Source organism: Osmia lignaria, unplaced genomic scaffold (assembly GCF_051020975.1).
Source record: "Osmia lignaria lignaria isolate PbOS001 unplaced genomic scaffold, iyOsmLign1 scaffold0035, whole genome shotgun sequence".
NCBI lineage: Eukaryota > Metazoa > Arthropoda > Insecta > Hymenoptera > Megachilidae > Osmia > Osmia lignaria.
Window position 1 is genome coordinate 707479 of NW_027478176.1, and position 11745 is coordinate 719223.

The following is an 11745-nucleotide window of genomic DNA, read 5'->3' on the forward strand; positions in this document are numbered from 1 at the left end:
TCTTTTCTGGACTTCTTACGCAAAGCCCCGAAGAAGGGGAAAGCCGGTAGAAGCCCAGGCTCACGAGAAGTGGATGAGACCCTGAAAGATGGGTCATCTTCTGGCAACAGAAGATGCCCCAGGCGTGGGAGAAAAACGGAAATCCCTGAAAGACGGGAACGAGAAGACCCTGAAAGAAGGGCTGAATCAGAAAGATCATCGGGTCTCTCGAATGTTGAGCAGGAGCAGCAAGTAACTGCTTCTCAAGAATCAATTTTTTCGGTTATCTCCTTGCAAGAGATTATTGAAGCTCTTGGGAGGCGGCCAAAAGACAAACAGGAAAGAAGGAGAATTTATAAGAAACTTTGGACAAAAAGGAACAAAAAGAAAATGAATCAGTGGAAAAGAGATTATCGACAGAGACAAACAGACGAGCAACTTTCGAGAGAGAGGGAAAGAGGTCAGCAGAAACGAGAGAAAAAGAGACAAGCTTTGTCATCTGTTGAGGGTGCAGTCCAAGAGTTCTTGCAGCGGATCAAAGATTTCCCAAAATATCCGTGCCAGTTATGCCACCGATTGATGTTCAAAACTGGACTGCAATCCACGGTCTTCACGGATAGGATGAAACAAAAATTGACAGTTGACAACTGCAATCTTCGCGAAGAAGATTCAGCCATACTCTGCGGGAGGTGCAGTAACAATCTGAAGAGCAAAGCGAAGAATCTTCCGTCGCAAGCCTTCTCGAATCATTTCGAGGTTGTAGACATCCCTCAGGAGATACAAATTCTCAATGATATTGAGAAGAAACTATTGAGCCGGATTGTTGTGTATATGGACATCCACAAATCATTTGGATTTGTTCAAACTCATGAGAAAGGTCCTGTTACCCACTTTCCCATGCAAGTGGAAGAAGTGTACGAGACACTCGAGAAAGCACTTCCGTTGTTGCCTTCGGAGGCAAAAATCCTTGTCGTTGAAAAAAAATTAGCTAACGTCGGAAACCAGAAGAAGCCGTTTGAGGTCAGACCTGACCTCATGATGAAAGCCCATCGTTTCCTGAAAAAAAACAATCATTTATATGCAAATGTTGAAATGGCAAAACGCACGGTTTCAGATTACGACTTCACGGATGTTACTGTTGAGGCACCGAGTAGCAGTTCCGAAGATGACGAAGAAGAGGAAATAGATCGCTGCAGAGATCCGACATTCAAGGATCTCAAAAGCGTCAGATCGCTGTTAGCATCATCGCATCAAGCTGACAGGAGATTCCGTGACGGTGGATCACAGTGTACAGCGATTGCCATGGCAGCTCTAGCATTCACATCTGTCAAACCGATCCGACGATGGAAGAGGTCCGATTTTGACCTGATAATGCGTGTTAGGCATGAAAAATGGCGAACACTGCAAGATTGCGGTATTGAACTGTATCTCACAGCGTATCAAGCTTCCGGGGAATATCGTTTCCGAGCTGATACTGTGGAATGCGATCTTGCAGCAGCTGGTTCAAGCTCGGACTTCGAAAATTTCTGGTGCAGCGTCCAAGATTTGCTGCGCTATCACAACAAAGAAGCAATGCCTTTTGAGCATGCAATCGCTCCTGAATATTACACCGATACTATGATCATTAATCATGGAGATTTCACGTTTGCTTTGATCAATTCTGAAGAAACGTACTTTCTGGTTGATAGCCACGAGTGCATAGAGTACGGTTATCGCAGCAATGCGAAAGGAAAAGCCTGCATCATCGCAGGTAAAGGACCAGAGACCATTAAGCGGCTTCAGGAACAGGATTTATAACGTTTACTCCGGTGATTGTTCGGAAGATTGATGATCATTTCGATATTGACGACAACAGCAAGATTGGAACTGAGAGCAGGTTTCGAGACGAAGAATTGGGATGTCGCAAAACATCCCTTTTCGAAACTGAAATCATGCCAGTTCTTCCTTCTGAAGCTTATGCTGAAATCCAATTAGACAATGAGGGAACAAATCGTGTTGTCTTGAAGAGGAAAACGACAAAACCTGCATATCCTCGCCAGCATGAATTCTTGGAGGAATTAGCTTTCTGGGATTTGTTTCCTGATGGCCGAAACGGTTATGCTCAGCCTAGAACTCCGAAACCGTTACTGTACGAATATGCGCAGTACCGTATTATGGGCGTGGACGGTCGTTTTTACAAACCTCTTTACCTTTTCTACTGGGTGTGTAGAATTGAAGAAAACCGGATTGATAGCAATATCAATACGCTCAGCCGAGTGAGAACATCAAAAGATCCTGAAGATCACACAGACTTCAGTCTTTCTCGCATCTCACTGATAATGTCAAATGTGAGAAGTTTCTCATCTCATTGGAGAAATACGTACGTTGAATTGCAGGCAATAATCAGTCAGCTCGGAAACCCATGGTGGTTCTTAACTCTGAACTGCAACGACATGAACTGGCCTGAAGTCATGAACCCCTTGATCAGCATGGAACATGAGGAAGACTGTGACAGAGATGTCACAGATTTGATGATGGAAGAAAAAATGCACCTCGCTGAAAAATACCCTGTGCGAATTGTCAGGTATTTCAACGACAAAGTTCGTAAGCTCATGTACATTGTACTCATGAAGACTGATGTCCTTGGAGGAATTTCAGAGTACTTTATAAGATATGAATTCCAGAAAAGAGGAAGTATCCACGCACATATCTTGTTGTGGATTAATGATCCTCCAGTCATTAATTCCAAAGAAGGCATCGATTTGATCGAGAGAGTCGTTTCCTGTTCCATTCCGGAAGAAGAGCCGATGCGCTCGAGAGTCCTCGCTCTTCAAACTCATCGATGTAAGCCGAAATGTTTCGTGAAAGGGAACAAGAAATCGACCGAATGCAGATACAAATTCCCTCAACCAGTAACAGGAACAACATCTGTGCTGACAGACGATCAGCTTTTGAGAAGAAGGAACACACGGTTTCTTATATTGAAAAGACAAAAAGGTGAAGAACAGATCAATTACTATAATCCGACAATTCCTGAAATCTTTGATAGCAACATGGACATTCAACCTCTTGGAGGAAGTTCCGCTGCTGTTGCAATTTACTGCGCAAAGTACATCTCGAATAAAATAATTTTTAACAAAAAAAACATCCGACTTCGAAATGCACTAAAAAGTGTCAAATAATTTCTATTTCATTTATACCAATATTCCATAGCTATTAATAATATCTACTTAATCGTTAAATAGGATACCAAATACATTTCAGTTTTCGGAGGCGGCGCAAAATTAAAAATACCCGATATACGATGCTGCCAATAACGATTTGACTGCGGTATAGGAAACCTGGTAATTAATAGATACGTCAGAAAACATTCGTATTTGTAACGATTGTATCAGAAGTTGGTAGCACTTCTGATGTACATGTATACTGCAATTCTCGAGAGACCACACTTAACTCGCGCAGCTCACTAGGTCTAGGGACATTTTTAATAACGTGTCATTCCTCTCTTCAGCTTGCTTTTTACTTTGCGATCATTTAAATGGTGGACAGAAATATATGACGTACGATAACTGACACACGATGACGATATGGTAAAGATACACGATACAACGAAGTTTCTATTATTTTTCAAAGAAAAAAATTATATCAGACACGTTATTAAAAATGTCCCCAAACCTACTGAGCTGCGCGAGTTAAGTATGGTCTCTCGTGAACTGCAGTATAGTCAATCCGCAATGAGTATGTTGATTCCCGTTGAATGTTGTTTACTTGAAATTATCAAATGGGTCATTTGTCATATGTTGCCGACCCCTGAACGAGGATCTTCCTAGTAGAAGAAAAGTTTATAATTTTGCGCCGCCTCCGAAAACTGAAATGTATTTGGTTTCCTATTTAACGATTAAGTAGATGTTATTAATAGCTATGGAATATTGGTATAAATGAAATAGAAATTATTTGACACTTTTTAGTGCATTTCGAAGTCGGATGTTTTTTTTGTTAAAAATTATTTTATTTCACACTTTTTAGTGGAATTAGATGAACGAACAATATTTGTAGGATGCCGTTAGATGGTTTTCCGCTCTTAATAGTTAAGTAAGGATCAAATACAGGTGATTAATAATAAAAAAAGGAAGTACAACGAGTACCATTTTTTTTTATAAATGACTAATTTCATTATATACTTAATAAAAACTTAATTGTACTATATTTCCCCTACCCCCCTTCCCCTTCCCCCGATTCCTCTACCCCCCTACCCCTTCCGCCCCGGTACCCCCTCAGGCGTCGCGACCTCCCAGCCGCTACTCCTCTCTCTGTAATGTAAAAATTGAAATTATTAGATATATATTTTTAACAAAATATTATTATTATAAATATTCGCCCTCATATTGAACAACAGAGATGTTCTGATAAGGGCAATATTGTATTCCTCTGTACTAGGCAAGAATTCATAGTATAATAAAGAATAATCTGTAATACATACTTCGCGGTGGCCTTCGCGCCTCCTTCTTCTCCTGCTCCTGAGGGAGGGGCTCCTCCCTCGGAAGGTCGCCCTGTCCATGCTGAGGGAAGAGCTCCTCCCTCAGTTGTAGCAATTGTTGCTCTTGTTGTTGCTGCAGCTGTTGCTGCAGCAGCTGCATTTGCCGCTGATGCTGCTCGTTCTGCTGCTGCAGCAACAGCTGCACGTCCCGCACCAATTTTTGATCTGAAAGAGAAATAAAAAAAATATATATATATATATATTACAGGCATGTTTCTGAATCATGCAATATATGCATTTTCCAGAGTTTCTTTTAATTTTACTTGAACTCTTTTACCATTATTAAAGTTGAAATAATACTTACAATCGTTTTCAGACGGCCCCATTTTTTTATTTTATTTTTATTATTATTTATTACCTTTATGTTCTGAAACAAAAATATGTAGATGTAATATTTGCAAAAAAAGATATAAGTAATAACAGTTACTGTTGTTCTCGGCGAGAATTGGAATTTTTGGGATGGCGTGGATTTCGTCTTTTCAAAGACGTGGGCGTCGAGGAGAAGATAAACGACACAGCTTAGCGGTCACGAATTATGTATTACTGATAATTTGTACACAATGAGTCGTAAATTAAACTTTACAAAAATCACCTTTGGTTTAATTTGGAATTACACGATTTAAGAATCCGCGGTGCAAGGCACTGAATTGAATTTGGGAATGCTCGAAACTCGAGTAAAGAAACGTTTTTGGTCGCTGTTGTCGCTTGGTAATCGCTCTCTCACTTGCTTTCGCATTAATGCTAACGGTTCGAATTTGGGAGTTTTAATTGGCGAGCGCTCGGATCGGTGGTTAGACAGCGCAACAGCGATTCCGTTTACTTGCTAGGTGACGACGGGATTATCGACCCGTGTTATCGACCGAGGTGTTTGTATGAATTGAAGTGCCAAATTCGAACACACCGCCCCCCCGTTGAATGAATTCATTCAACGTGAAGTGCGTAGTATTAATAACGTGGAACGCCCAAGATTGTAATGCGGAAATTTTTCTTGCGGTGCTTACATGCGATGAGACAACGCTTACGGTGAGTGCAATTTTAAATTCTAATTACTTACTAGATTATGGATTATTAATTAATAGCTAGAACGAGACATACGAATTAATAAAGAAATAGAATAATTACGAATTAACATTAAGAACCGAACAAAGTGCGGATTTGATACGTGAATAGACATGACTTTAATTGCGCAGTTTGCTTTTACGTCGTAGATTTCTCGCTTTCGGTGACAAGTGTGATTGGAAGGAAACAAAGTTTCGCAATAGGGCGCTTATATTCCCCGGACGACGTTTTTACGCTGACGACTCGGATGAGGTTATCGTCTCCTGGGTGGCACTTGATAATGCGGCCAAGTTCCCATCGGCAAGGCGGAAGATTTTGGTTGCGAAGCAGGACAAGTTGACCGACTTGAGCGAGATTTTGCGTCGTCTTCCATTTTGGGCGTTGGTGCAACGTATGCAGGTAATCATTGCTCCATGTCTTCCAGAATGTTTCGGTCATTTTTTGCAAACATTGCCAACGAGATAGTCTATTGTCTCTTAATTCTAGTACGCTCGGTTCTGGTGGAGTTACTAACGGTGCTCCGATTAAAAAATGACCTGGTGTTAATGCTCGGTAATCGTCAATGCAGTCGGATATGGGTCCTAGCGGTCGTGAATTAAGGCAGGCTTCGACTCGACATAGAAACGTTGTCATTTCTTCAAAAGTGAGAGTATGAGAGCCGAGGCTTCGTTTTAAATGATATTTGGTGCTTTTGACTGCGGCTTCCCATAGTCCACCGAAATGAGGAGCATTCGGAGGCAAAAAGTGCCATTCTATTCCGTCGGTTGCAAGTCGATTGCCGAAATTGGCGTTTTGAATTGAAGAGTTAAATGCGGCTCTTAATTCACGATTCGCTCCTTGGAAAGTGGTTCCATTGTCCGAGTACATTGACTTCGGAAGACCGCGGCGCGAGATGAATCGATGATATGCTGCGAGAAAGGCTGCAGAACTATAATCGCTTACGAGCTCTATGTGGATCGCCTTAACTATTAAGCAAATGAATATCGCGATGTATGCTTTATGCGCTTTATAGCCACGACCGGAATTGGTTCGCACCTGAATTGGACCAGCATAATCGACGCCAGTATGTATAAATGGTCGCTCCGTTTTGGTGACTCTCGGTGATGGCAAGTTTCCCATGAGCTCATTCGGCACGATTGCTTTCTCGCGGGTGCAAGAGATGCACTTGTACAAAACATTTCGTACTGTAGCGCGGGCGCGAATTATTCAGTACTCGTTTCGTAAATGTGCCAGAGTGAGTTGAGGGCCCGCGTGTAACAATTGGCGATGAGTACATTCTATTAGGAGTGTTAGGAGCGGGTGTGACCGAAGAATAATCGGATTTTTTGCGTTTTCAGGAAGCTTGGAATTGGTGAGCCGTCCTTTTGCGCGGATTAGGCCGTCGGTGTCTAAATAAGGACACAGAGAAAGGAGAGCGCTTGTTTTTGGGACTGGCTTGGACTTTGCTAAGGCTCCCTTCTCCTCCGGAAAAGCGTTGGATTGAAGCTCCTTTAACCAAAAGAGTTTTGCTTGGTTGATAACTTCTGGCTTGAGAATCAACGGCGGAGCAGTAGGTTGGCTTATAATGGTGAGTTTTTGATTAGTTTTGCTTTGGATGCGAGTACGAAGTGTACGAATGAAATGAATTAAATATGCGGTAACACGTAAGAGCTTTGTCCATGAAGAATAGCGATTGGCTAATTCCCATTGCTCAACACAGGTTGCGAGACTTGGAAGGGCAGGACTTCTTTTCTCGTGCGACAGATCGTCGTCTGTTTGTGGAATAGACTGAGGCCAGAAATTAGACGCTTTTATTAACCAAGGAGGGCCGGACCACCATAACTGGTGAGTTTCTAACTTGTCAATGTTTATTCCGCGAGAAGCGCAATCAGCAGGATTTTCGGCTGTTGGTACGTGATGCCATTGAACATCGGGAATTAGTTGCTGAATTTTTGCTACGCGGTTCGCGACGAAGGTTTTCCAGCGATTAGGAGGCTGTCTTAGCCACGCGAGTGTGATGGTAGAGTCAGTCCAACAATGACTCTCAAGCATCGGTGCATTTAACGCTGTTCGAACGAATGTTAATAGGCGAGCTAATAGCAAGGCGGCAGATAATTCCAATCGAGGAACGCTCAAAGTTTTGACCGGAGCTACTCGTGTTTTAGCGATTACGAGAGAGGCACAAATCGTACCATCGTAAAGAACGTTTCGCGAATATACGGCTGCAGCGTAGGCTTTGGTTGAGGCATCTGAGAACCCATGCAGACTTTGACTTCTAAAGATGTTATGAGCTATCTTTCGCGGTATGGAGATGTGCTCCAACTTGGGCAATTGTGAGCAAAATTTTTTCCATTCCTGAAGAAACGTCGATGGAGGAACATCGTCCCAGTCGCAACGAATGGACCACAGCGTTTGCATATAGATTTTGCCGGTAATAATTATTGGAGCAATCCATCCAAGTGGATCGAACAATTTTGCGATAGTGGAAAGAATTGAACGTTTAGTCTGCGGACGGTTGATTGGCTCTGAAAGTTTAAATTGAAATTGATCTAATGCAGGATTCCACGTTAGGCCAAGTACGGAGATTGTTTCGTCTCCTTGCAAGGATTTACTTGTGGCAAGCCCATAATTTTTTGGATTAATATCGGACATAAGCTCCGGATTGTTGCTTGCCCACTTTCGTAAAACGAATCCACCCTTTGCTAGAAGGTCGATCGTCTGATCGCGTAATTGACGGAGTGAGTTGAGGCTATCTCCTCCGAAGATGAAATCATCAACATATGCTTGATTCTGTACGACGGAAACTGCTTGAGGAAAGTTGGCACCTTCGTCTTCGACGAGTTGGTGTAAAACACGAATAGCTAAATAGGGGGCTGATGCTGTCCCGTAGGTAACAGTGAGCAATTGATACTCATTTACTGGTTTAAGAGGCGAGTCGCGCCAGAGAATCCTCTGATAATCGGTATCTTCTGGATGCACAAGTATTTGACGATACATTTTCTCAATGTCTGCAGTATATACATATTGAAATTGACGCCATCGAATCAAGATCGAAACAAGATCTTGTTGAAGTTTTGGTCCTGTGAACAAATGATCATTCAAGGAGGTTCCGTCGGAAGTTCGACGGGATGCGTTGAAAACAACGCGAAGACGTGTAGTCACACTGCTCTCGCGAATTACAGCATGATGCGGTATGTAGTAGCAGTTTTTGTGCGAGGATGGAAGAGGATCAACTTGTTTCATATGGCCGAGGGTTTCGTACTCGGACAGAAACTCTTGGTAAGGTTTAGATACCGCTGAATTGCGAATGAGGCGATTTTCTAACGATCGAAGACATCGAAGTGCTACTGAGCGTGATTCGCCTAAATTTATTGATGATTGTGTTTTGAAAGGAAGGCGAACAATGTACCGTCCGTCATTTGCGCGAGAATGCGTGGTTTTAAAATGCTCTTCGCAAATCTGATTTTCAGGAGTTGTGATTGTTGGAGCTGAGAGGTCCTCGATTTGCCAAAATCGACAAAGGTCTTGGTCGAGGTTTTCCAAAACGGAAAGATGGTGAACTCCTACTGAGGAAGGTGAGGATACTCGCTGGGAAGGACCGGACAGGATCCACCCGAGGGTAGTGTTTTGTGCCGTCGGGGTACACGCGGAGCCTTTCCTCAGCCCTGGCAGCAAAAATTGACCATAAAGATCTGCTCCGATTATGATGTCGATTGGATCCGAGCTCATGGGTTCGTTGTCTGCGAGTTCCAAATCTGCAAGGTGAGACCATTTGAAATTTGTTGGGTTTTTTGAAGGCACGTACCTTGTGAGTGATCGCAAAATGATCGCTGTAGTCGAATATGCTGGCTTATCTGATCTACTTGGCGTGATAATTATTTCTGCGGTGTGGCTTGCGTGTGATTGATTTTCTCCAATTCCGATGATTTTGGTTGGCTGTTTTGTACGCAGAAGACGGAGTGTTTGAGCGAGATTCTCCGTTATAAGGGTTGCGACGGAACCTTGATCCAGAAGAGCTCGAGCGTTAACGGATCGACCCTGACTCGAGCGAATTTGAACGCGCGCTGTTGAAAGAAGAATACATGAGCCTTTTGGAGAATTTGACGCTACGTGAGTACTTATCTCAACTGCGTTTTCGGAAGATTCAGACTCAGCTTTCGATGTAGAAGGAGTCGCATCCTTTTGGTTCGGAAAATGTAAGAGTGTATTGTGACGCTGATTACATTCCTTGCATAAGTGCTTGCTTTGGCACTGTGCGGAGGAGTGCTTAATTGAGAAGCAATTAACGCACCGTTTTTGTTTTCGTATAAAATGAAAGCGCTCGGAAACTGGTTGCGAAAGAAATTTCGGACATTGGTAGATTAAGTGAGTTTGTTGACACACCGGACAAGTAATTTTTTGAGATGTCGCGGAATGGGTTGAAATCGCTCTCGATTTAAATTGTTTACATTTATCAACGTCGTTCGCTTTTTCGCGTTTTGGATTAGGCATTGCTTCGAGTGCGCGAATTCTTTTTCTTAAAAACGCGTCGAATTCTTCATACGTAGGAAAGTCGGTCGCTTCACTAAGATGAAATTCCCAAGCCTTTCGCGATGAACGATCTAATTTTTGCGTTGCTAGAAAAACGATCATGTCATCCCACTTGTCGACCGGTCGGTTTAAATTTCTTAACATTTCGAGAGATATGTTTATTCCATCGCGCAACGCACGAAGGTCGTGAGCGTTTTCGGCCGCTACAGACGGAATCGAAAATAACGTGTTCAAATGCGTTGAAATTAACCGTTGTTTGTTTTCGTAACGCGACGTTATGATCTTCCACGCAATGTCAAAGTTTTTGTCTGTTATAGGAAGGTGACTCACGGCGCGGCTTGCTTCACCCGTTAACGATGAATTCAAAAATTGAAGGCGGTCAATGTTTGATAAAGAATCATTATTTTTTACCAGTGAGGTGAAGCGGTCACGGAAACTCTCCCATTCGGTGAAGGCGCCATCGAAGGTCGGCAGTTGAATCTTTGGTAGATGAATCGTTGACTTCGACGTCGTTGAGTTTGAATTTGCGTTGGTAGATTGCGGTGGAGGCGTGGCCTTGGCGAGGACCTCCGCCATGTAGTCCAGAGCTTCTTGGTACCTTTCTTCGGATTCGATGAACTGGTTGTCGACGAAATACGGCAGACTGGACTTCGTCGCGTTGTCGGTGCATGCTGCTATCCTCGCGTCCAGATCTTGGCTTTGGATGTATGCTTCTTTTAACATTGCCATCCGGTTTTGAGTTGTGGCTGCGGTCATTTTTGCTTGACCGAGCTTTTTAAAATTGAGAAGCGCACGATCAATAGATCGTAACGTTTGAGTTTGCTTGTACAGCAATTCTTCAAGGTGACTCATGGCCGTTAACGAGTTAAATTGTCGGTTTTAGGTTCACGATTACCGGTGTATCCTCGATTCCAATCCGGCTCGAAGGACCAAATGTTGTTCTCGGCGAGAATTGGAATTTTTGGGATGGCGTGGATTCCGTCTTTTCAAAGACGTGGGCGTCGAGGAGAAGATAAACGACACAGCTTAGCGGTCACGAATTATGTATTACTGATAATTTGTACACAATGAGTCGTAAATTAAACTTTACAAAAATCACCTTTGGTTTAATTTGGAATTACACGATTTAAGAATCCGCGGTGCAAGGCACTGAATTGAATTTGAGAATGCTCGAAACTCGAGTAAAGAAACGTTTTTGGTCGCTGTTGTCGCTTGGTAATCGCTCTCTCACTTGCTTTCGCATTAATGCTAACGGTTCGAATTTGGGAGTTTTAATTGGCGAGCGCTCGGATCGGTGGTTAGACAGCGCAACAGCGATTCCGTTTACTTGCTAGGTGACGACGGGATTAACGACCCGTGTTATCGACAGAGGTGTTTGTATGAATTGAAGTGCCAAATTCGAACAGTTACATTAATATTAATTAATGGACTAGCGGTGGAAGATTATCGATTACAGTGGTATAGTGTTCATGTTGTATATATTCATTACTGGCAGAGCTGGTACTGGCAAATCTTATCTGCTCAAATGTTTAGCAGAGCTGATTGTCTTGACATCTAATAACAGGCAGACTCTAAAGCTTTGTGCACCAACAGGAGTTGCTGCCTTGAATATTGGTGGAGTAACAATCTATCGTTTATTCCATTTCAGGTGTGATCAGAAAAATGATCTTTGGGCACCTCCA

The 11745-nt window shown here is 42.8% G+C and overlaps 1 protein-coding gene across 4 annotated transcripts; it reads left to right on the forward strand.

The window, feature by feature from the left end:
- Positions 1 to 4973: 4973 nt before the first annotated feature.
- On the forward strand, positions 4974 to 11404 carry LOC117606159 (uncharacterized). Of its 4 annotated transcripts, XR_013064048.1 has the most exons (8): positions 4974 to 5953; positions 6892 to 7121; positions 7254 to 7378; positions 9004 to 9295; positions 9485 to 9643; positions 10381 to 10529; positions 10600 to 10768; positions 10947 to 11089. XR_013064048.1 is itself a non-coding variant. In XM_076693084.1 (6 exons), exons 1-3 carry the CDS (start codon positions 5469 to 5471, stop codon positions 6907 to 6909), a joined length of 336 nt encoding a protein of 111 aa, XP_076549199.1. In that variant the 5' UTR covers positions 4974 to 5468; the 3' UTR covers positions 6910 to 7121; positions 7254 to 7378; positions 9004 to 9295; positions 10947 to 11404. The 4 variants fall into 4 exon arrangements, 3 of the variants coding, with proteins under 3 accessions (XP_076549199.1, XP_076549198.1, XP_076549200.1); XM_076693084.1 differs by lacking the exons at positions 9485 to 9643; positions 10381 to 10529; positions 10600 to 10768 and having other exon boundaries at positions 4974 to 5518; positions 5686 to 5953; positions 10947 to 11404; XM_076693083.1 differs by lacking the exons at positions 10381 to 10529; positions 10600 to 10768; positions 10947 to 11089 and having other exon boundaries at positions 4974 to 5518; positions 5686 to 5953; positions 9485 to 9609.
- Positions 11405 to 11745: the final 341 nt, after the last annotated feature.